This window comes from Sceloporus undulatus, chromosome 6 (genome assembly GCF_019175285.1).
Source record: "Sceloporus undulatus isolate JIND9_A2432 ecotype Alabama chromosome 6, SceUnd_v1.1, whole genome shotgun sequence".
NCBI lineage: Eukaryota > Metazoa > Chordata > Lepidosauria > Squamata > Phrynosomatidae > Sceloporus > Sceloporus undulatus.
In genome coordinates this window covers 101,440,936-101,464,737 of record NC_056527.1, presented here as the reverse complement: position 1 = coordinate 101,464,737, position 23,802 = coordinate 101,440,936, and the positions used below count along the sequence as shown (strand labels likewise).

General features: G+C 42.2%; 2 protein-coding genes across 8 annotated transcripts in view; one reads left to right on the top strand and one right to left on the bottom strand.

Moving 5' to 3' along the window:
- LOC121935751 (zinc finger and SCAN domain-containing protein 23-like) overlaps window positions 1-23,802 on the bottom strand; it is a 482,958-nt gene that overhangs the window by 14,812 nt on the left and 444,344 nt on the right. For 2 of the 5 annotated variants that reach the window (XM_042477598.1, XM_042477603.1), the window contains exon 1: window positions 1,705-1,941. The exons of 2 other annotated variants lie outside the window; for them this stretch is intronic. The gene's annotated coding sequence lies outside the window, so the exon portion shown is untranslated. Of the gene's footprint in view, window positions 1-1,188; window positions 1,323-1,704; window positions 1,942-23,802 lie in introns of those variants that run through there. One more of the 5 variants, XM_042477601.1, reaches the window with a different exon arrangement.
- On the top strand, window positions 1,465-14,019 carry LOC121935749 (zinc finger and SCAN domain-containing protein 23-like). 3 transcript variants are annotated; one of them, XM_042477594.1, is made up of 4 exons: window positions 1,465-1,522; window positions 4,970-5,973; window positions 7,064-7,271; window positions 8,832-14,019. In XM_042477594.1, the coding sequence occupies exons 2-4, from the start codon at window positions 5,170-5,172 to the stop codon at window positions 9,470-9,472; spliced, it is 1,653 nt and encodes a 550-aa protein (XP_042333528.1). In that variant the 5' UTR covers window positions 1,465-1,522; window positions 4,970-5,169; the 3' UTR covers window positions 9,473-14,019. The 3 variants fall into 3 exon arrangements, with proteins under 3 accessions (XP_042333528.1, XP_042333527.1, XP_042333526.1); XM_042477593.1 differs by lacking the exon at window positions 1,465-1,522 and adding an exon at window positions 1,969-2,039; XM_042477592.1 differs by lacking the exon at window positions 1,465-1,522 and adding an exon at window positions 2,053-2,337.

Genomic DNA, 23,802 nt, shown 5'->3' with positions numbered 1-23,802 from the left:
CATTGAAACACCATACCTCCATTGTGACTCGAAGCAGCTTTATTTTGGCTGTCTGTAACAGGCCTAAGAGACTGAGGTTCGAATTCCTGTTCAGCCATGGAAACCCACTAGTGGACCTTGGCCAAGTCACACTCTCTCAGCCTCAGAGGATGACACTGGCAACCCCCCCCCTTTCTTGCCAAGAAAATCCCATGATAGGGTCTTAGGGTTGCCATAAGTTGCAAATGACTTGTGGACAAACCACCACCACAACTTTTTTTTTAACTTTTAAAAATTGTTTTTGTTATTTGAAAAACTTTATATGCTTTTGCATTTAATGCTTTTGCATTTTTAAAAAAACTTGTGCTATTTTTAAATTTTTCGTTAGCCGCCTTGAGACCTTATATCAGGAGAAAGGTGGGCAGTATATACATTTTTAAAAATCAGTAATAAAAATAACTAACTAAAATTACAGAGACTATAGAATAACATTTCAAACCCTCTCCTTTGAAAAAAAGGGACGAGGGGGGTTTGAAATATTAGCAGTCTCTAATTTTACCAACCAAACCTTCCTTCTCTGCAGTTCTCCATTTATCCAATTTTGGGGACTGATCTGAAAACTTCCCCAAAATGATTTTCAAAATTTAAGCGGAGGTGACCCACAAACATACACAGACACATATTGGTACCATGCATTCATTTGAAGCCAATAAGCATCCCCATGTTTCCAGCATGGTGCAATGGTTTTGGGCCCTGGACCAGGGTTCGAATCCTGACTCAGCCATAGAGTCCCATTGGGTGACCTGGGCCAAGTCATACTCTCTCAGCCTCAGAGGATGGCCATGGCAAACCCCCTCTGAAGAAGCCTGCCAAGAAAACCCTGGGATAGGTTTGCTTTAGGACTGCCATAAGTCAGAAAAGATTAAGAAGGGAAAGAATGGATATAAAAAGGATAATGGATTTTTATTTAAAATAACATTTATGTTGACTGTTTACATAGATTCATGTTGAAATGGATCTATTTTACTTAAAAACATGGACTTAGATGACATATGTTTTTATAAGAAAATATGTTCTTGAATGTTAATAAAACTAATGATTAATAAAGTTTTTAAAATTAAAAAAGAAACTATTTGGAAGGCACACAACAACAACAACAACAACAACCCCAAGATTTTCTATTCTCCTGCAGCCAGGTTATTTTCTCACCAGGGTGACCAGATGTCCTCCTTTTCCAGGACATGTCCTACATTTCAACGTCCTGCCCAAGAAGAATCCCAAAGAGTCCTCCACTTTGAGCATTTAGGGTCCAAAACACACTGCATAAGTAACCAGGTTTGAGACTGCTTTAACTGCCTTGGCTCAGTGCTAGGGAATCCTGGGAATGGTAGTTTATTGTGGTACCAGGCAGAGAAGGCTCAATGTCTCTCAAAACTACAGTTCCCAGAGTTCCTTAGCATTGAGCCAGGGCAGTTAAAGCAACCTCAAAGCTGGATGCTTTCTTTCTGCAGTGTGTTTGTTCTGCAGAAGTGCAAGCTTCCAGGTGACACAGAACTCTTCTTCAGTCAAGCCAGTTTAGTGCTTCCCTGCTCCCTAATACTTTTGGGAGCAAGCAAATCCTGGCAAGGGAGAAAAGATCAAGGGCAAGACCAGGCTTCCTTTGCAGCAGCCTAAAGATCAGGAATATTTTTTGCAAGGGATGGAGAGGAAAAGGGAGGACTGTACCTTTGCTGAACCTTGGCTGTGCAATGGGGGACTTCTTGGGCTTTGCACTGAGACACCTCCCTTGCAATGCAATGCAAACATGCAATGCAACCTCTGGGCTTAGCAATCGTGCAAATGCAACTGCAGCTTCTTCTCCTTCAGCTATTTATTTTTTGCTGCTGGTGAATTTCCAAAAAATAATATAATATATATATATAAAAAGAGAAAGAGAGGTGCCGGGGCTTAAAGCTGCCCGGAAACCACCTCCCTCTGACCCGGGAAGTCCTTCCCCCTTGTGATCCCAGATGTTTGGGAAATGGGAGCAAAAAAAGGGACTCTGGCAACACACAAAAAAGGTACTCTGCCTATGCTCAGGGGCACTTTCTTTTTAAGCCTTCCTCTCCTTCTGGGGGCTTTGCAAGGGTGCAATGTTTCTCTTTGAGCAGAAAAAAATAATATGCACATAGTAAGAACTCCAGGGATTGCTTTTGTTGCAAAGAAGAAAACGGCACCAGCAAAAGGAGAAAGGGTTAATCTTGGACAAAGCAGGGCCTGAAAGGGTTAACTGAAGCAGAGGCTTCCGGGTCCTAAAGCCACCCGGGTTTGGAGGCAAGGACTTCCTCTTGTTTGGGGAGCAAGGTTGCATTTCAAAGGGTGAGTCAAAACAAAAAAATATAAGGGTTTCTGTATGGATCTGCAGCACCCAAAGGCCCACCATTGGGGCTTAGCTTGCAGGAAAGCCATTGCAGTGAAACTAAGGCAAAGGGGTGTGCTTGCAACACCTTTTTGAGACTTTGTTACAGCAGCTTCCCAAAGGATGCAAATGCACATTTCTTCCTTGCAACTTCCTGCAACAATTTGTGGGGGGGGGGGTTGTCAGTCTTTTTGGACTAAAATTTCTAGACTGATACATGAGTATATACATTAAATAAATGAAAGGAGGGATAATGGACAAGCAGCTCTAAAGGGACCAGCAAAGGCGAGCCAGGATCAAACTCCCTAGTATTGTTGTGTTGTTCAGAAATGTTATTTATTGATGTATTATAAGGTAAAGGGGCCTTTTGAGACTAACTGAAAGAAAGACATCCTTGTTGAGATGAAAATGGACTTTAAATTTCCTGGACTTTGAAAAATATCCCTATTGTCAAATGGCCAGAGGAGGAGGGGGCAGCTCCTCCTCATACCATCTTAACTAAGGACAGAAACAACAAAATGCAGGCATCTTACTAACATCTCCAATTTCTCTCCTGTTTGGTTTGGAACACCTTGCTGGATGAAGAAGCCAGTGGAGTTTCGAAAACTTGGGACAAGTATATTGTGCATTTCGGTTGACCAATCAAGGTATCACTGTTTGGTGGGTTTTTGTTTGAAAGAAAGAAGTTGGGAGCATGAGCTTTCCTAGGCTTGATGCATCTGAGGAAGGAGGATGCTCAAACTGAGCAAAGCTCAGCCTACCAACTTCTTTCTTTCAAAGACAGTGTTGCAGATTTCTCAAGTCTAAGAAATGTTGTACACTTCTGATTTTGTCTAATGCAGGCTTTTAGGCGCCTTTATGATAAAGAGAGAGGCCATGCAGATGTTACTCAGACCCCTTTTAGCATTCCTGCTCAAAACAGTCTTTTAGCCTTGTTTTCATCTCAAAATACTTCCACCATTAATACATTGGCTATATGTTTGAATATATGGAATATCTCTAACTACTTCAACATAGCCATGTTAATCTGTAAAATCAGTATGCAAAGGGATCTTGTGGCACCTTTGAGACTAACTGAAAGAAATAAATGAGTAGCATGAGATTTCATAAATAGGCTGAAATCTATTTATGCTGCCAACTTCTTTCTTTTGGTTAGTCTTAAAGGTGCTACAAGATCTTCCTACTTCTTTCTTTCATTTAGTCTCAAAGGTGCTACAAGATCCTTTCACACACCTCTTTCTTTCACTTAGGCCCAAAACACACAGCAGAAATAATCTAGTATGAGACCGCTTTAACTGCCCTGGCTCTTCTTGGGAATGTTGAGAGTTGTAGTTTATTGTGGCACCAGAGCTCTCTGACAAAGAAGGCTAAATGTATCACAAACCTACAATTCCCAGAATTCCCAAGCATTCAGCCAGGGCAGTTAAAGTGGTCTCAAACTGGATTATTTCTGCAGTGTGTTTTGGACCTTACAAGATCTCTTTACATCCCTTATTGTTTAAGTTAGTCTCAAAGGTACTACTAAATCCCTATTAGGTGTTTGATCACCTGGTGTGGACATCCTTGGCCCGTCTCTTTGCAGGATCAGCCGGCTTGGTCTGGATGAGTGAGACATTTTCATAGATATTGTGAGCTGGGATCTCACCACTTACCAGTCCTTGAGTATAAATCTTTGTTGGCCTGTGACTGTGACTTGCTTAATGCTATTATTGTGAAAATGAGCAATGAGATACAAGTAATTTAAATATAATTAAAAACTACTGTGTAGATATGAGGTAGCAGCAGGAGAATTCCTTCTGAAATCCAAACACTTTCAGCTGTATGAAACTCACTGGGCTGTTGTAGGTAAACCATTTTACTTTTACAGGACTATTATGGGTATAAAATTCTGCTTTTAATGGTTTGGAAGGAAACTAGGATGAAAACAATATAAAATAATGTACACCTAAATCTGTTAGGGAAGCTTTGGCTCCAGAAATGACACTTCTTTAACTGCCATGGCTCAGTGCTATGGAATTCTGGGATTTATAGTTTTGTAAGCTATTTGGCCTTCCCTGTCAGATAGGTCTGGTGCCACAACAAACTACAAATCCCAAGATTACATAGCACTGAGCCATGGCAGTTAAAGTGGTGTCAAGCTGCATTATTTCTGCATTGTGGATGCATCCTTTGACTCTAGACAGTTTTCACAGACTATCACCATTAGCCATGCTTGCTCCAGGTGGCGGGGAGGCTAATGGAAATTATAAATCAAAACATCTGGAGGGTGAAATCTTTCCCACACCTTTCTTAAAAGGTGCTGCCTCCCTTGAGCTTCTAGGGATGGAGTAGGTTAAAAATTTGCACAAATAAATTGATTAGAAGGGGGAATTTTGACAGCCACATCTTCTCCTGGCATAGCCCTGGAGTAAGGAAGAAACTGAACTTCTCTGTTTGAAGGTCATGGAAGCTGTAACCTGTTTTTCATTCTGGCAAGATTAAAATTTGAAGTCTGTTTGCTATGCTTGAGATGATAGTGATGGAGCAGAAGATGTGAACATGACAATGAATATTTCCACAATTTGTTTATATTTCTCTTATTTTCTTTGACAGAAAAATTATTGGATTTCCCAGTCATTGTATACCTACTGTCCCTGTGTACCTGCTGTACTACATGAGAATGCTGGATGTTTAAAGACTTGAAATCTTGTCCTTGAGTTCTCAGAGGGTGACCCAGCATTGCTACACCCTGGTTTGGAAGGGGACCTGTGAATCTGGGTTTGAAAGTTCATTTTAGAGGTGGAATAAAAAGAATGACAGCTACTATCTCAGGACTGCAGAATGAGATTCTGCTTAAACAGGGCCTGCTGTCAGTGGTGAAAATTGAGGAACCTGACCTGGAAGATTCTGTCTTAGCAGAGGGCCTGAAACATGTAACTAAATCCCCCTTTATCATCCAGGCTGGGACATCTGGAGAGCTTCTGAGATGTGTGGCATCACAACAGTCCAATGATGAAGGCCAGGAGACATTACAGCACTGGGAAGTTCAGTGGCATGAGCCAAGAGCTCCAGAAGTTATCTCAGCTTCCTCCCCTGCATGGGGCAATCTTCAAGTTCCTCAGCTCACATTGGCTGATGATATTGAGGTCTATTTGTCTACATTTGAGCGAGTGGCTGATGCCTGCCAGTGGCCCAGGGACCAATGGGTTGCCCGACTGGTGCCCGCCCTAAGTGGGGCAGCCCAGCAGGCCTATACCAGTCTCAGCATGAGAGACCGAGAAGACTATGGGAAGGTCAAAGCTGCCATTTTGTGCCACTGCAGTGTTGGGAGTGAAACCCGGAGGCAGCGCTTCAGGCGTTTTTGCTTTCAGGAGGCTGAGGGTCCCCGGCAGGCTTGTGGGAACTTGCGTGAACTTTGCTGTCAGTGGCTGAAGCCAGAGATCCACACCAAGGACCACATCTTGGAGCTGCTGATCCTGGAGCAGTTCCTGACTATCTTGCCAGAGGAAATGCAGAGCTGGGTTTGGGATTGCCGCCCAGAGACCTGTGCCCAGGCTGTGGACCTGGCAGAGGAGTTTGTCTTGAAGCAGCAAGAGGCTGAAAAATCAGATGCCCATGTGAGCACGTGTTAAAATTGCTCAGTTCAATGCAATTGTAAAAGTTTCAGTGCCTCCTAATAACCAGCCTGAAACCTAGTCCTTGTCCTCTTTGCATGCTTCATTCTGAGGTTGTCTGAGCTATGGCACCTTGATTGAGGGCTTGACTGGTACAGAGTTGGGAAGCCAAGCTTTAGCAGTCCACTGATAATGCCCTAGCCTGTTGGGTTATGGGGTTTGCCTTTTGTTTTGTGTGATTTTCTTTTGTTTTAACTTGTGTTAGAAATATTTTTATAAGTTATACACTGCCATGATATCCCTGAATCTAAAGTGGGATATAAATGTTTTTATAAATAAATAGAGCATAGTTGACTGAGACTTGGACTACTGCCGGGTGTATAAGTGGACCTTGAATATGCACACGTAACATGATTCCAAAACTTACTCAGATAGGACATCTACGTTGTAGCATACACAGAGTGCAAGAGTGAGGATTCAGTCTGATTGCTGGGAACTATGGTATCTTTCTTAGTGCACACCTGTATTCTTCCATGGGAGTAGACACAGGAAGGGTTCTATGTTATGCAGTCATAAGCATGATTACTTGAAACTAAGCCTCACTGTTTTCAGAAGGGGTTTCTCTCTAAAGCTGCATCTGCACTGCAGAAATAATCCAGGTTGACACCATGGGATTCTGGGATTTGCTGTTGTGGCACGAGAGCTCTCAGGGAAGGCTAAATATCTCCCAAAACTACAATTCCCAGAATTCCATAGCCTTGAGCCATGGCAGTTCAAAGTGGTACCAGCCTGGTTTATTTCTGCAGCCTAAGATAGTGATGGGAACTGTCCAGACCTACAGATGTTGACTGTGGCTCCCCATATCCTTGGCTATATTGGCTAGGGCTGCTGGGAGCTGTAGTTCAACAGTATTTGGAGGACTGCATGATTCCTTCTCCTGCTCTAGATGTCTAGGACTGCAGCCTTTGTATTGACTATAGGAGGCAGGGGATTCTGGGAGCTGTAGTCCATTAAAGTGGCTTTCTTACTTTCTTTGTCATCCTTATCCTGCAGGCTTTTCCAGCATTGACTGCATATTCTTTGCCATCCTCAGGTCATTGTTGATATGAAGGTGGAAGGAGAGCCCTCAGGGGAGGAAGAGGAGGAAATGGCATTGGCTGGTGCATTGTGGGATGTCCCTGGCCCTCAGACCTCTCCTGGATGCCCCTCTCAGAATGCAGTAGAATCAAGAGGACCAATAGAACCACCATGTGAGCTGACCTGCATTCTCAGGGAAGAAGCTGAGCCTTCACAAGAAATAGGTAATGACTTGCATGTGTATAATCCTTGCACTACAAGGGCAGGGAATGTGTGCCTCTCCAGATATTGTTGGACTGCATTTCCCATCATCTTTTATCCTATACTGGATAGAGGTGATGGGAGTTGCAGACCAACATTATCTGGGACTCCTTCACATTACAGAATCACATCATAATTATTGCACTTTAGCATCCATGGTTCTGTCCTATGGAGTTCTGGGTTTAAGTCAGGGTATCTCAGCCAGAGAGCTCCAGTGCCTCAAGAAATTTCAAACCCCAGGATTCCATAGGATGCAGTTACGGCATTTAAAGTTGAATTATAGTGCTATAATTGTATAACGTGAAAGGTCCCATGATCTGGAGGGCTGCTAGATTCTCAACTCATACAGCATGGCTCAAGAATGCTGTTCACCTGATGTATGCTGAGTTGGAAACAGCTTGAACTGCCCTTTGCTACTATGTTTTGTTTCTGAATGGGAATGCTCAGGGAGTAAGTAGATAAGTAGAGTCATCCCTCTATTTTCATAGACTTGAAATCTGCATCTCTTGCCCATTCACACGCAGCAAACGGGGACAAAATGGGGCATGCACCACCATTCAAGCCAATGGGGCTTGAATATCAGTGATTTCCCATTTCCCTGGGGAGGAGGAGAACTGGAATGGATCCCCTGCTAAAATGGAGGGGCAGCTGTACTGTTTATCATCCCTTCAACAGTGGTGTGCTGACAGGAGCTAAAATGAGGTCAGTGAAGAACCAGAGAACAAGTATCCACGTGCTCTTTGGCAGGGAGGAGGAGGTTGCAAGCTTTGCAAAAGCACAAAAAAGTATCAATTGTTTTGGTCTGTTTGTCTTCTAATAGCCTGAGGATTTAGTCTGGCAGCAAAGGCTGCAGTATTCTGTCCAAGACTCTACAGAGTTATTCATCACCACAGGTTATGAGTTCAACCCTGTACAACCTGTATCACATTGATGAAAATGTACACTTTAGAAAACTAAACAAAATCTTATCCTCACAAAACACTTGTAATACAAATCAGGAAGTAAAAGTCCTGTTTAAAATTACAGGTACAGATGACTCCTTAGGCACATCCCATTTCTGGGAATACAGTGACCCCTCCACATTCGCTGGGTTTAGGGGCACCAGACTCCAGTGAAAGTGGACAAATTGCAAATAGTGTAAAAATTTTCTTTCTTTCTTTCTTTCTTTCTTTCTTTCTTTCTTTTACCCAAGAGAACACCTCTAAGAATCTTGATGTCCTCCAGTGCAACTCTATGGCCAACATCAGCTAGAACTTGACCACAGAATCATGCTGGAAGACCTAAAAATGCCTAAAGAAGTATTTTCTCTAGGAACCTGTAGGTCCACCAGCATGACTCTGTGGTCAGCTTCCAGCAGAGTCACGCTGGAGGACCTAGAGATTCCTAGAGAGAACATGTAAATTAAACCCACAAATAATTAAATTTGCAGAAGTAAAATCTGTAATAAATGTGGAGGACCAACTGTAATTTGAGTGTTGTAGTGGGAGTAAAAAATTGGGTGTTTGTTGTTATTAAAATGTCAGCAGGTGCCGGGACTACCAGCCAAACCACCGAATGCCCTCCTGAAAACTCACTAGAGATGTCCAGGCAATCATGGAGGAATATGGATGAGGGCACTTCATCAGACTGGGAAGAGGACAAGCACTTGGGTGAGCGAGATGGCTCATCAGAAGATGAGCTTGGCCTCCAAAGACGGAGGCTAAGAAAGCGCCCAGCAGTCTTACCTTCACAGACCAGCAGGGCCAAGGAAACATTGCAGGAAACCAATGACCAGGCAAGCCAGGCAAGAGCATTCTTTTGGGGAGAGAAGCCTCATCAGTTTGAAGAGTGTGGGGAGAGCTTCCGTGCCAAGCAAGAACTTGCTTTGCGCAAAGGGATCCATAGATGGGAGAGACCCTTCCCTTGTGCTGTTTGTGGAAAGAGATTTACCCGGTTGTACCACCTCACTACTCATCTGAGGATCCACTCGGGTGAGAAACCTTACCGCTGTGCCGAGTGTGGGAAATCCTTTGGGGACCTGTCCAATTGTTACAAACATCAGCGGAGGCACCGAGGTGACAGGCCATACGTTTGTGATGCATGTGGGGATTCTTTTAGCAAACAGAAAGAACTTCTTGCTCACCGGAGAACTCACGAGAATGGAAGGGTACCTTCTGTGTGTTGACTCAAGGGGTGGGTGCAAAAATGATTCATTACAGGCATTTAAGCCATACCTGGGAAGTAGCCTTTGACAAAATGCCATATATTGGTCCAGATCTTGGCTGTGATACTGTTGCAGATAGAGCTAGAGTGATGTAGTTGTTTGGGACTAGGACTCTGAGAAACGTAAGGTTTGAATTCCCACTCCACCAGGGAAACCCACTGGGTGACCTTGGCAGGTCACACTCTTTCATACTCAGAGGAACACAGTTGTAAAGCTCCTCTGAACAGATCTTGCCAAGAAAACCCTCTCGTAGTGTTGCCGTAAACTGGAATCACCTTGAAGGTACATAACAACAACAGTAGTTTTCCAGGTCTGCCAGATTACAAATGGTGGAATTGGAAGTTTCATTGCCATGCCAATGGGGAGTCATGTTAGCCATGCTGTGATTAAATTGTACTTGGGAAGAGCAGAACCATGGGAAAGAAGTTAAGGATTCCAGACCACATGTCATTATTGTAAAGGTTCTTCAGAGGAACATGGTGATGCACAAAGAGGCTTCTGAGGGTATTAAGTGCACATATATGTTTAACATAAGCTCCCATTTGTCTACACCTCATGTTTTAAATACTGGAGTGTTGAAGTTGGAAACTTGAGCTTCCACCCATTGCAAGAAAGTTGTCTATAGTTCAGTCTTCCCCAGCCTGGTGCTTGCTATATGTTTTGGATTAGAGATCCCAGAATCCCTGAACCAGTTGGCTTGAGGATTCTGGCTGGTGAAGCTTAGTGCATTTAGAAAGACCAGACTGGGAAAAGCTTAGCTATAGCCTCTTTGCCACTAACTCTTTGGAATTACTTTTTAACAATATGTCTTGGAAGACATGTGCTGGAACAATGGATGAAGACTAACATGGCAAATCTTTTAGTGCTATTGGTCATAGGTTGTGATATTCCGCCTTTGTGAGAATCAAAAAAAAATGTGCAGATACTAAAACAAAAGCAGTGGAGGGTTTTTCTGCCTCAGAACATTAAATAAAACTAAAACTGAAACATGTAAATGATAATTCTGTATTCCAAACTGTCATTTTGCTATCTGTAGTAACATGCTAAATTTAGTAAAGAAGGTTTTCCATGCTAGATTTATTTTATAATTTATAATTTCCATGCTAATATTATTTTGTGTTTTTCTGGCCCCAGCTTTCATGGTTCTAGCAGGTTTTGCAGGGTGATGCTTGAAACTAAAATTATGTTGTACTCCTTGACGTCGTGTGTCCAGAATAATCATAGAAGGTTCTTCATATAAATTATCACAGCAAACCAAACTGCAGTCTTATTAAGGTATATCAGTATTTTCATAGTATTTCAGGAATTTGTAATTGAAAGAGATTGCCTTATGTAATACAATCTGGTAAATTCATGGTCAAGACAGGATTTGAATTGGAAAATCGTTTATCCACTGTTCCATATCTAAGGCTTCAGCCTAGGTTCAGTGGCACTTACTTCCAAGTAAGCATGCAACTGCATTGTTAGCTCTTTCAGTATGTCCCAGATGTGATATGGGAGCAGAAAGTGACATCTGTAGGCCTAAAACTATTCCCCACAAGCATTCTCCAGGTGTGTTAGACTGCAGCTCTCAACATCCCTGATCAGTATGCATATACTGTCTGAAGAAGGTGGAAACTGTAGCCCAATACATCAGGAGGGCACCTGCTAGGGAAAGACACAGGCTGCCTGTTCCCCCAGGTTTTCATTGTAAGGGATGAGGATGCATTATGTCTCAAGTGGATTTTTCTGTTCCTCAGGGAGTCCAGCTTAATATTGGTTTTCCTAAACGTTCTCTAGACTTATTTTCGTCATGATGATGTAACTTCTCTCTAAACCACAGTAAAAGCAGAATGAATTTTGCTGTGTACTACTTTGGCTGTAAGGTTTGCTTATTCTTGGCTTTATTATGTGGCTAGGACCACACAAAAGAGCAAATAAGTCACAGTTATTGGCAACTCTTGGAGACACACCACTCCCTCATGATGTATGCATTTTCACTGTGGCTTATTAATGCATCTCTTTCTTTTCCAATGGACTCAGACATATCTGTTCTTGCTTTGCCTAAGTTTTGATCTTTCCATCCCTGTGGCTTTTGTCTGGATTTGATTTTTGCCTACCGTATCTCCTTCCTTTCTGTTCCTTTTCTCATTGTTGCTTTTAGTTGAGTGGCTCACTGTTAAACCCTGGATTGGACCCAGACTATGTTATTGCACACGAGGTGAGTTGGGCTTAAGTCATTAACAATTTTTCATCTAAATTTCACTGGTACTTTTGTACTATGGACAAAAACCTGCCAATAAAATGGATGGTAAAATAGACTCCACTATTGTTCCTAGGATGGTAAAATAGTACACTATATTTAGTGTACTGGACATAGTGACCTAGCTGCCTTGTTAATGTAGCAACTTACCTTTTGCATTTCAAGCATCATCTATGTATACAGACTGGAATTTCCACCTTTTATCTCCAGCTTCTTGGGCTGTTGTAGTGCCTAGCCCTCTCTCTTGGAATGTGCCCAAGCCAATGCAACCATATTTAATGGTTTTTGGTTTTCATTTTCAGTACTGAATTATTTTTATTTTATTTATTATTTGAAATCTTGAAACTGGAGTTTACTTAGAGCAGAGAAATGGCATGCAGGAAAAGCATTTTGCACCTTCTCTTCTCGGGCACGTTGTTTTTAATGTTTAAATAACAGCTTCTGGACTCTAGTACAGGTATTTCTACTTCTGAATATGTATCTGATTGTAGTTGTTGGAAGTACAGTCAAATTTGTGGAAAGTTAGTTCAAATTTTGACACAAATTAGTTGTGAGAGTTTACTGCCCTCTAGTGTTTATGTCCAGAAATGACTCGCCCTGAAGTACAGTACGTAGTTTGCAGCTAATATGCATATGAGGAAAAATTGAAATGTTAAAAGTTTACAGAATCTTTACAGAGTAAATATTTACATAAATAATCACGCAATCACTCACTCAGTCAAACAGAGCATATCTCAATAACTGTACCTTTTAAAAAAGCTGTTGCTGGTACAATTGGTTTTTTCCCCAAACTGCACTGGGAGGGGTGCATGATTCTTTCTCCTGCACTGACACCTTCTTTATGGGAGATCTTCAGCTCACCACCAGTTTCACATGCAGAAAAACCAGAATGTAACATATATGGAAGCACCAGCTCAGGGCTTGCCGCCAGTGAGGTCAGTGCCTCAGGCAGCAGATTTTTGGTGTCAGGAAAAGGCGGGACATGGTTATTTAATTTCTTCTTTTTCCATTTATAGAGGGATGAGGAGGCATGCTTGTGGGCATTTCAGCATTGTGTGCCAAAGTAACTTGCTTGGGGTTTGGATACTTTGTCGGCCTATATCGTAGCCAATGTGGTGTAGTGCTTTGCTTCAACTGTGCTGGGAGACTAGGGATCAAATCCCTGGTCGGCCATAGAAATCTTGGGCAAGTAATATTCTCTCAGCCTTAGAAGAAGGCAAAGGCAAGCCTCCTGTGAATAAATCTTGCCAAGAAAGTCCTGTAATAGATTCACCTTAGGGTCACCATAAGTTGGAAACCAAGCCACACAACAACTAGCCTATATTATAGAACACCAAAGGCATCTCTGGTATTGATAGTGTGGTTTTTGAAGGCTCAGGCAGTGATTTAGTCATTTACTTACCTTTTGCACACGTTCTAGACTTTCTGGCTACCATGTTTGTTTCAGACCTGATGTGTTTCCTGTTCCATGAGTTACAAAGTTACCTTCCAGAGCAGTGCCCCACACCTGTACAGGTCTGTTGTTAACATTGTGCTGTGAGCTACCTCTCCCTTACCAAACAACCATACAGTACCAATCTGGGAAGAATTCAGAGACATAGCCATGTTAGTCTAGAATATCAGTATGCAAAGGGATTGTGTAGCACCTTTGAGACTAATTGAATGCAAGAGTTGTAAGGGGACCTAGACATTCCTAGATAGAACATATTAAGCAAATCTGTGAATAATCAAATCTGTAAAAGTGATAGCAGCAAATGTGGGGGGCTGTCTGTATCTCCAGAAACTCCAGTCTGTCTACAGAGATAGTGGCCTCCTGGAGCACTACACATGTTATAATGTTAGTCATGGAGATGCTCTTAGCCATTTTATTATATCTCCTTTCTGGTTCCCAGCCTACACAGACTACGTCCCAAAACTATCTCCACCGTTCACTCACCTAGGTCTTAGGCAACAGCTTCCCATTTGCCTTTGTCCTTCAGTGACCTTTGTTAAAACTTAACTTCTCACCACAACATCATACCCAGTCCTTACTGGGCACCAGTTCACCCCATGCATCTGAGGAACTAGACCAAGTCTATGAAAGCTTATGCTAGAAATCTTTTGCTCAGTTAACCTTAAAGGACCTACAAAATCCCTTTGTACCAATCTCCCCAACCGAAAGGTGTAGTAAGACAAATGTGGTGTTTGTACAAATGCATCTGTTTCTGAACATTTGTAAACCATGTACCTAATTTTTATTAACGTCATTAATAAATGAAAAGGAAAATACTGTCTAATCTGCAGTGATGTTTTTACCACATATTCAGTCATACCCACCAAGGTTTCTCAGGATATAATTAGCTATTTCTACAATTTGTGGGGGGTTGATATCAGGAGATGACCATCAACCGTCTAATTCTAAAAATATTGTATGTACAGCGCTGGTAATTTTTACCGCGCTTTATAAATAAGGTTATTAATATAATATAATACTAATAATAATCTATAATAATAATAATAATAATGATCCTACCACCCTGTCTACATTAAATCTGTGATCTGGAACAGTTAGGTTTAAGTTCCCACTGAGTTTTGGCCTCCTCTCAGTGGCCTTACTATGGTATGTTTTGGGCCGAACTCTCAAATGATGAGCGGCGTAAGTGCAGGTTGATTGACTAAGATAATATTTAAGTGCATTAGCAAGAGAAATCAAATAGTTTACATGATACCTCAAATGAAGTTGTAGGGATATTACAATCATGATGAACTTCTACGCCTTTGTGCTGAGCCTTTTACTCAGCATTGCTTGTCTCCTCCTTTTGGGTTTTCCTTAATTATATTTTTAGCATGGTTTCTTAATGGATATATTTAATTGTAGGTAATTCTCTACAAACCCTTCTCTGTCTGGTTTGTGGTCACGTGTCCGCAGAGACGAATATCAGTGATGATCTAAAGTTGAGGCATATCTACAGTTGCATAGTTGTGATGAAACTAAAGAGAAATTCAGTGTGGCGTGCAATAAATGGAAAGTCCTTGACAATAATGGAATGGCACACAGATACTTGTAGAGCTTTGCAATTGAGAAAAGCCAGGTAGACATTAGCAGGATTAATTAAATATTAGCAAGAAATGCTGGGTATAGATTGAAAATACTTTCCTCAAGACAGAAAATAATTGGTTACATTAACAGAAGATGAATTGGAGCTGTTATCGTGATAGTTCAAATGTCTAGAAGCTGAGTTTAGATGCGAAGTATGGTTTGTTTGTAATATCACACAAATAAAAAAAATGTTTACGACACGTATTCTGGTTCTGAAAAACATCTCATCATCATCTCCAGACAACACCTTGATAAATGTTGGCCTGTGACTACATGTCGATTTTCTGTCCTCCTATATGGTTTCTAACACTTTTGCTTGATGAAGAAGCACTGAGGCTTCAAACAGCTTGCAACATATCTTAGATGAATTTTGGTTGGCCTAATACAAGGTTTCTAATTGCTAGTTTGCATTATAATGACTACCTGTTTGTCTGTCTGGCACAGCCATATCATGCCTATGGCCACGAGACAGAGCCTTCATCCCAATTGCCCACTGGCTGTGGCCTTGGAAAGAGGGGAAAAGAGGCAGTCTCTGCTGGACCTGTTCACCTCCCACACACCCTTTTAATTTTGTGTCATATCTTAATTAGATTTTAAGCCCAGTGGGCAGGAACTGTACTTGTTAAAGCTCCATGTGCCAATAATGGCACTTTATAAATAAAATGCTGCTGTGCTGATGATGACACATACATTTAATCACCCGCACTTTCTCTAACCCTGCAACCATTTCCTCTTCTCTCGTTGTCTCATTCTCCCTATTTCCGATGCAGTAAGAAATAACCATGGAAAGAACAGCTATCTCGTTTTCTCTGCCAGGGACCCTCTGTGTGTCTGTGTAGGTGGCATGGAAGTGGTTATTGTTTCACGCTTCTACCTTGCCCAACTAACTATTCTGCTTCAGACTATTCCTGTTTTCAGATCCAGTGTGTCTCTGCATACTCCCAACAATAATTTCCAACACAGTAGCAAGTATAGGCTTTTTGGGTGAATGCATCACTGAGTGAATTATATCAGAACTAGACAAGTGATGCCCATGTGATCTAGACCGTTGTGTGGAACAGGCAGACGGTGTGCTCAATGTGGGGAATAGTTGACCACAGTACTAACTTGAATTGTTGTCTCTCAGACCAAAACACACTGCAGAAATAATCAGTTGAGACCACTTAACTGCCCTGGATCAATGCTAGGGAATTATAGAACTGTAGTTTTGTTGCCACACACACCTGGTGGAAAGCCAACTGGACCCTCATTATTTTAACACCCATCACGTAACAAGCATATAGAGAAGGGAAAGGTGAGATGGTGACAGAGAATGTGCATACCTCCCCCCCCGACAACATATCTTTCTGATGCCAGTAAAGCAGGGAGCTACCCTCAAGAGTCAGGGGACCACTGACATTTCTATTGTCTTTTTTGAGTGATTCCAGAGAGGCTTTTATCATGCTATATTTCTCTGCATTTTTATGTAGGTTGCACATTACAGCATGCTTTACTCATAACACAAGTCCCAGGTCCCCCTTCTTCCCATTTTCCATCTCCTCTCTCTCTCTCTCTCTCTCTCTCTCTTTTGGCTACAGACAAAAATCCATTCAGGTAAAAAGGGCAGCATTAATTTCACAGTGTAATTTGAAATTATAAGTGCAAGGAGTCTCTTTGCTTCAAGAAATGCTGTGCGTGTTTGTTTCCTGATTCAAAGTAGTTTGCTAAACCTTTCTATCGATTTTTCAATATATTTAATTAAAAAAAAGGACCCAAAAAAGGCAGCACTGGGGAAGGATGGGACACACAAGCCCCTCTGCCATTTGTCCTTCCCCTCAGAAAGAATTGATTCTGATCTGTTGTTCCCACTTATTGGACACGCTTCAGAATCAATTCTTCTGAAAGAACAGCCAAAAAAACCCCAATTTTTTTTGTGTGTTTTTTTGTTTTTTTTTTTGCATTTGCCCTGCTTCATCACAGCGGAATCAATCCAATGAGGAACGGAATTGGTTTCAAATGGGAATGAGGGTCATGTACCCAAAATCCACGGTTTGCTTCAAATTGGTGAGGAATGACCCCTTAATGTTGAAGATATATGGTTTGCAAAAGTCTTGTAGGCATAGGGTTGCCATAGCGCCGGACCGAGGAAAACGGGGAAAATGTAGGAAAAAATTTTCAAAAGTAGGACACACAAAAATGTGTCCTACATTTAAAAATTATGTCCTACATTTTCCATCACAATCGCAAGCGGGCAAGCGGCGAGGGAAAAGCCCCCACTTAAGGGGCTTTCCCTCCCCGCCTGGGCCCCCCGCATTGGAGGCCAGATCGGGGCCTCGACTCGTTCCTGGCCCACGCGGGGACCAGTGAAGGAGGTCGAGGAGCCCCCCGGCGGGCGCCGCCGCGCCTCGTTTCTTGCCCCCGAGGCAGGCCAGGAAGAGGCGAGGTGGCGCCGGCGAGCGCCGCGGCCGTCGCCTCCTTCTCTGGTCCACGAGGAGGCCAGGAAAGAGGCGAGGGGCTCCGGCCGAGCGCCGCTGCCTCGCCTCCTTCCTGGTCGCCGAGGAGCCACGAAAGAGAGGCGAGGTGGCTCGCCGGCGAGCGCCGCGGCACTCGCCTGCCTTCCTGGCCTCCGCGGGGACCAGGAGGGATTGGAGAGACGGCCGGCGGCGATGGCCAGGGGCTTCGCCTCCTTTGGCCCCCGCGGAGGCCAGGAAAGGAGGGAGGAGGCTGCAGGGAGGCGGGGAGTTGCGCCGGCAGCGCCCAAGAGGCGCTGCCTCCCTGCAGCCTCCTCACCTCAGGCCTCGCCCTGCCCTCCTTTTCCTCTGCGCGACCAGACGCGGGGGAGGAGGAGGAGGGCAGCGAGGCCCCAGGGTTGCCATTGCAACCCGCTACAAACCCGCTTTTCCCGGTTTTGGCTGCACCGTGCCGTGCCCCGGGCAGGTGCAGCCAAAAACCGGGAAAAACCCGGTTGCAACCGGTTAGGCAACCCTATCTAAGTAGGCAATCTACATGGATAAAATAATACTCTTTACCTTGAATCCCAGCTGTTGAACACACAAAGTTCCCTCTTCCAATATGAAAACACTTATTTTCTATGCTTGAGGGCTTTAAGGGTGATTCTAAAATCCTAAAGCTCATGCTTCTGTTTTGAGAAGAATGGCTTTTAAATGTGTGTTTTGACCTCTGACTGTGATTGTGGTGGAAGAATTGGGGTCGGTGGATGGAGTGGAGGATGGTCCAGGATTTGGGGTCAAGAGGAGGGGGTCCCTGTGATTGTTCCCACCACAGAAAGTAGCTCCTTTTTTTGTACTGGAATCTGGAAAATGTGGTGTTGCCCGCCTCCCTTTTTGTGTTGTATTTGTCAGCATTTCCCGTCCCCTACTCTGTGAACTTCACTTTTAAGAAAACGATGGGCATGAACAAAGAGGAAATAAAAGCTATTTGATTAAGTGAATATGCAAATATTAAACTTAATTGTGGGAATTGTAAAAAAAACCTGCTGCAGTTACGGTTATGTAACCAGGCATAAACACAATCAGGAAACAGTGCAGACATTAGGAAGACCCCTTGACTGATGTGACTTTGCTCTGGGGATCCGTGTGTGACTTCCCAAGTTGATTTCAGTTTGGATTAAAATTGGTGTGTGTGTCAGTAAAGAGGTCATCGGAGCAGTGTTATTACACAGTGGAACTGATACATCCCTTGTGTCTATTTATTTCTTTTTAGTAGCTGCTCCTTACCGTCGGTCAGGCTTCAGTACAAATTATATAGCATTTGGGATAAAAGATACAAACCAGCAGTCCAGCACTAGAAGCCAAGTGGAGAAGACCTCAACAGCTACCATGTATTTTCCCTTTGTGCCCAGGTAAGTTGGGCACAAAAGAGAACCCAAACACTGCAAAAAGCCAACATGCTGAAAGTGATGAACTTGGCTTCATTGAACGTGCTGGGCAATCGCCTGCCGCAAAGAAAGCCACAACAAAGCTAATGAGAGCCAGGATTCCCATGTACCGCCAGAACAATGTGAAACATGATGGGGGACTCTTCATTACATTCTGCCACACATTTCCTCTGAAAAAAGAGTGGAAGTCTAAATCTGGGAAAGGGAGGAGAAGCCAGAGGCCACCCAGCGCAAAATCCCTGTGTTGAATAAGGCAACAGGAAAGAACCAGGGACATGCCAGTCTTTTCCCCACCACACTTCTTCATTTGGCTTTCCTGGCTTTGTGGGCCATGAAAGCCAGAACCACGGTGAGGGTTTTGGCCAGGACTGAAGAAACAGCCATTGAAAAGATGAACGCTGAAAGAGGGCTTGTCGTTAGGAGACAGGTAACTGCGTGAGGCTGGCCGATGAAGAGGAAGGAACAGAGGTAAGCAGAGGTATGAGGGATGAGGAGGGTGTAGGGAGTGAGACCCCGGTTGTTGGCTTTGACAATGGGTGTGTTCTGGTGTTTGATGAATATCCCTAGCACCAAAACTGTGATCAGAGAGAAAATGCAAGCCAGGGAGGATAAAGCAATCCCAAGAGGTTCTTGATAAGAGAGAAAAGTTAGAATTTTTGGAAGGCACTTGACGTGATCGTTGTTTGGGTACTGGTCTTGTGGGCATTTGGAACAGTCATCCGTATCTGAAAAAAAAGAGTGCATGCAACATTAAGACCAATGAAAAGTAATAAGGAATTAGTTTCTTCCCCATATGATATTTTGAACTTCCTAGCTCCCTCCCTAATATTGGTCTCTCTTCTCTTATAAAATTCTGACTTGACGTAGTGCTAATGTGAAATCTATTGAAGAAAGAGTCTTTTAGTATTCATAATTTCCACATATTGCAATAACACTTACCCTTAAGTGCCTCATGTTCACTGGTTGTTATTTTCCAGTGATTAGTGTCTCTATCCCTCTTTGTCACACACACACACACACACACACACATTTTGTAGTTTACACACCCCACGGCATTTACGTTTTTCAAAGGTCTGTATGTTTCTTACCTTTCTTGTCTGATATTTTTCCTTCTGGGCATGCAGCACAATCATAGCAACAATACGGCTCCCCTTCCCTTTTTGTTTTGCTATATCCTGGAGGACAATTCTCATTACACAACGCAAGTGGCAAAGTCTAGAAAGAATAAGTAGAAATGTTGATTGGCCAGTTATTTCCCTTAACTAATTTTAGACATACTTTATATACTCGATTATAAGTTGACCGCATGTATATGTAGAGCGCAGGTTTGGGGATCAAAATTATGGATTTTGGTATGACCCATGGATAAGTAGAGGGTAAAATGTAGGGGCATGTACCAAAAAATCTAAAAGATGAAGCAGAGCAAAACAATGCCAAAGAACTCACAAAGTTCCAGGAGGCATAACTGTTTGTGCTCATCCTAAAGGCTGAATGGATGAGAGAGAGGGTGGACAATGCTTCTAGGATAGGTTACATCCTGCCTTTCACCAGGGAATGGTTCCCCTTTTAATATGAGTTAAAATACAGTACTTATTGACCTGTGGATAAGTCAACTCAGGTTTTTTGGGGGTCAGTTTTTGACTAAAATTCCTAGATTTATACATGAGTATATACAGTAATTAAGATATCTTGGAAGTGAAATGATTACGTGATAATCATGACAAAAGCATGGGGTTGATGATCATGCAAATATCTCTGCTTAGACCTTTTTGGAATATACCACTAGATCCCACCTGGTTGAAATCTTTATGCCATGAGATTATCTTATTTTCAAGAGTGAGTTCTTTGCCTGGAGCAGCCTCTGGATCCATCCTTCCAATTTTGATTCTACTGATGGACTGGTTTGAGAAAATGATCCAGTTGATAATATCAAATCCAGCCACTAATTCACCATGGCTATTTAAACGGACCTCCTCTCCAACACTGTTGTTAAATGAGGTGCTCCTCAGAAAAGAGTGAAGCTAGAAGGAAGGTAAATCAAGTCAGGGAAAAACGCACTATGAAAACAGACTGCAACTGTGCCACAGTTTCTTTTTAATCTGAGGAAGTAGACTCAAGTCTACGAAAGTTCATGCTACCAACTTCTCTCTTTCAGTTAGGGACTCAAAGGTGCTACAAGATTCCTTTGTAAACTGATTTTCCAGACCAATACAGCTACGTTTTTTAATTAAAGGGTGTTTGAGATATTCACATTTCTGTTTCTCAGAAATATTTCTTCTCATTCCTGAGCTAGAAAGTTCCTTTTTCCCCCCCAAGAGCAGTTTTATCTTTAGTTGTGCATACCATCCTCCTATGTATAGACTAGCTATGAATTGCATAGCATTGAGCTATTGAAGTTAAAATGGTGTCAAACAACATTAATTCTGCAGCTCCAGTGTGGTGTGTTTCCAACACCAGCTAAAATTCATTTCATTGCCCACGCATTCTAGTACATGTGATATCCAGACTGATAGATGACTTATAGTCTGCTGCCCACAATCTCTGCTCAAACTAAAAACTTTTCATGCTGATATGAACAGGATGGACTCAAACAATGTTTACATTTGCCACAGATTCTCCATCTCACCAGCCTTTTGGCATCTATTATAGTGTATTTTTGAAAGTAGTAATATGGGAAGTGTGAACAGGGCTATAAGCACACTTCATTTTTCTTTGCATTAATAAATAGGTAAGGGGATTCATAAAGAGAAAAGTAAGTAAGGAAGCCTACATATGAAGAAAGAGTGTGGCAAGGAAAATGGAAATGATCTTAACCTGAATGCTGCTAGCATTTGTACAAAAAGGAAAAAGGAAGCAGAAGAGAATGGTCAAAGGTGTTGCCTTTAAACAGTTCCATCAAAGACATTGGCATTCTCAAACTAGTGGAGTTGCTTTGGATGAAAGACATTACCTCCCAGGGTTGCTGCTGCAAAACATCACATCTTTTCCCATTTGCGGTTGATCTATGCTTGGTTCTGGATGAGCACATGGTTTGTAAAGCATGTGTTATGGCATGGACAGCATTGTAGATGCTATAGCTTTGACCAGTCATGCTCATTTCAAAAAATGTTCCTGGAAGGGTCTCCAACATCTCCTCTCCAGTGCATCTTTGCATGTCCCCCTCATCTGTATTAGAATTTGGCACTGAACATTTGAATGTCTGCTCCCAGAAAATCCCCAAAAACCCATCTCCTTCTGGATAGAGAGGGTTAAGGCTTTGAAGGAAATTTTGAAAACCAAACACCTCAATGGAATGAACTGCAAAGGATAAGGCACCATAGAATACTTCTGTGTCCAAGCCATCATTAAAAGTGTGTGATGAAAAAGCCCATTCAGAGGTCATAATCCATACCTTACTTGTAGCTATCTCTTCCACATACATTATTCTTGCAAGATCTATTAAAGCCATGAAAGCTGACAAGGTCTGAGTATGTGCATTTACAACAGTGACATTGGTCAGGTTTAGAAAATGTTTCATGTTTCCAGTGTGCTCCATTAGGTATTTCAGGTCATAAACAGCAGATACATCTGGTATTTTTTCAGTGAAAGCAGTGCAGATGCCATTCTCAGAAAGCACTGGCATCAATGTTTGCATGAAGTGTATTCCTTTATCATCTTCTGTTGCAATGATCCCAACCCAAGTCCATTGGAAATATAAAAGAAGCTGAGCAATCCCAGTATACTGATGGATTTCTTTGGGGAGCATCTGGTAGATGGAAGAGAATCTGCTTTTGCCACCAGTCAGTGGAATAAGAAAACCAAATGTGACCTAAGTAAAAAGTAATGAATATTTTTTTTAATGTTCAGGAGAACATGATATAGCTATATTTGCAATACTCTGTAATAATTTCTCACATATATCTACTAAGACCAAATAGATAAATACTGATGTAGATGTATCTCAGCATTTTCTTAGATTTTACCCAAAAAAGCCCTGCATATTCCATGCCCTTCGCCATGACTACCAAAGAGGAGCAATCCATTTTTGTGTAGATCAGAGTCTGAGTTGCTTATTTGCATCTATACATCCTCTCCCCGCCTAAAGAAAAGTTAAGGAACTCTTTTGAGTAGATACTCCAGCCTATTGTGTTAAGCAATCTAATCCATATCACTACTAAAAAGAATGCTTGAACTGTGAAATACCATGTGTCCAAGCCAGCAGAGTTTGTCTAATGTGCTTATGATATTATGGCAGCATACAATGAAGAGCTTGAAAAATCTCTAAGGGCACATTTCCATTATGATTTGAAGTGAATTGCTGATTGGGTTATAGGACTATCATTCTCATTTGAAACTGGTTCTGATCCTACTTTGATTTCTATCGCAATAAAGTGAGACAAACACAAACTGGTTTTTCCAGACACTAGTTTCCTAGCAGTTCTTTTTAAAAGAATCAATGCTGAAGCATGTTCAACAAGTGGGAATGACGGATCTGAATCACATCATTCTGGAGAGGAGAGACTAATGGCAGAGATTTGTTTACCATCTCTCCTCAGTTTTTGGTAGATCCACCATTCCCCTTCTCTCTCTGCACTTGATTGAAGATTTGATTTATTGGTTTTGCAACTACTTGCAATTATCCAGGCAATCTGACAGCATCTCATAGTGAGGTAAGTAGTTGCAAAACCAACTGAATCTTCTATGAATTTATTTTAAATATATATAATTCCTAAACTGGGCTACCCAGGCTGCCGCTTACATCACTGATGACACCCAGATGATTGACATTTATTTTGAAGCAGTGCAAACTAGTGAGGATGACAAGCATGCCAAAAAAGAAGCAATTACAAGGAGATAATGGAAAGACAGACCTTTTGGAACTGATTTACCAACACGGAGCAAAGGCAAATCGCAAACCGGTTGAAATGTAAGTGGGAATGAGCCATAAAAAACTTTGCATATTTAGACAGAGAAGCACTTCATTGGTTAGGCATTTTTACCTTGCTTGATCTCTACCTTTAAAAATATCAGAAACCCATCTGCGTTATGCCAACAGTTATTGCAAAACTACTTTAAATCAGTTTGCTGTACATTACACTCTGAGCATGATGGAG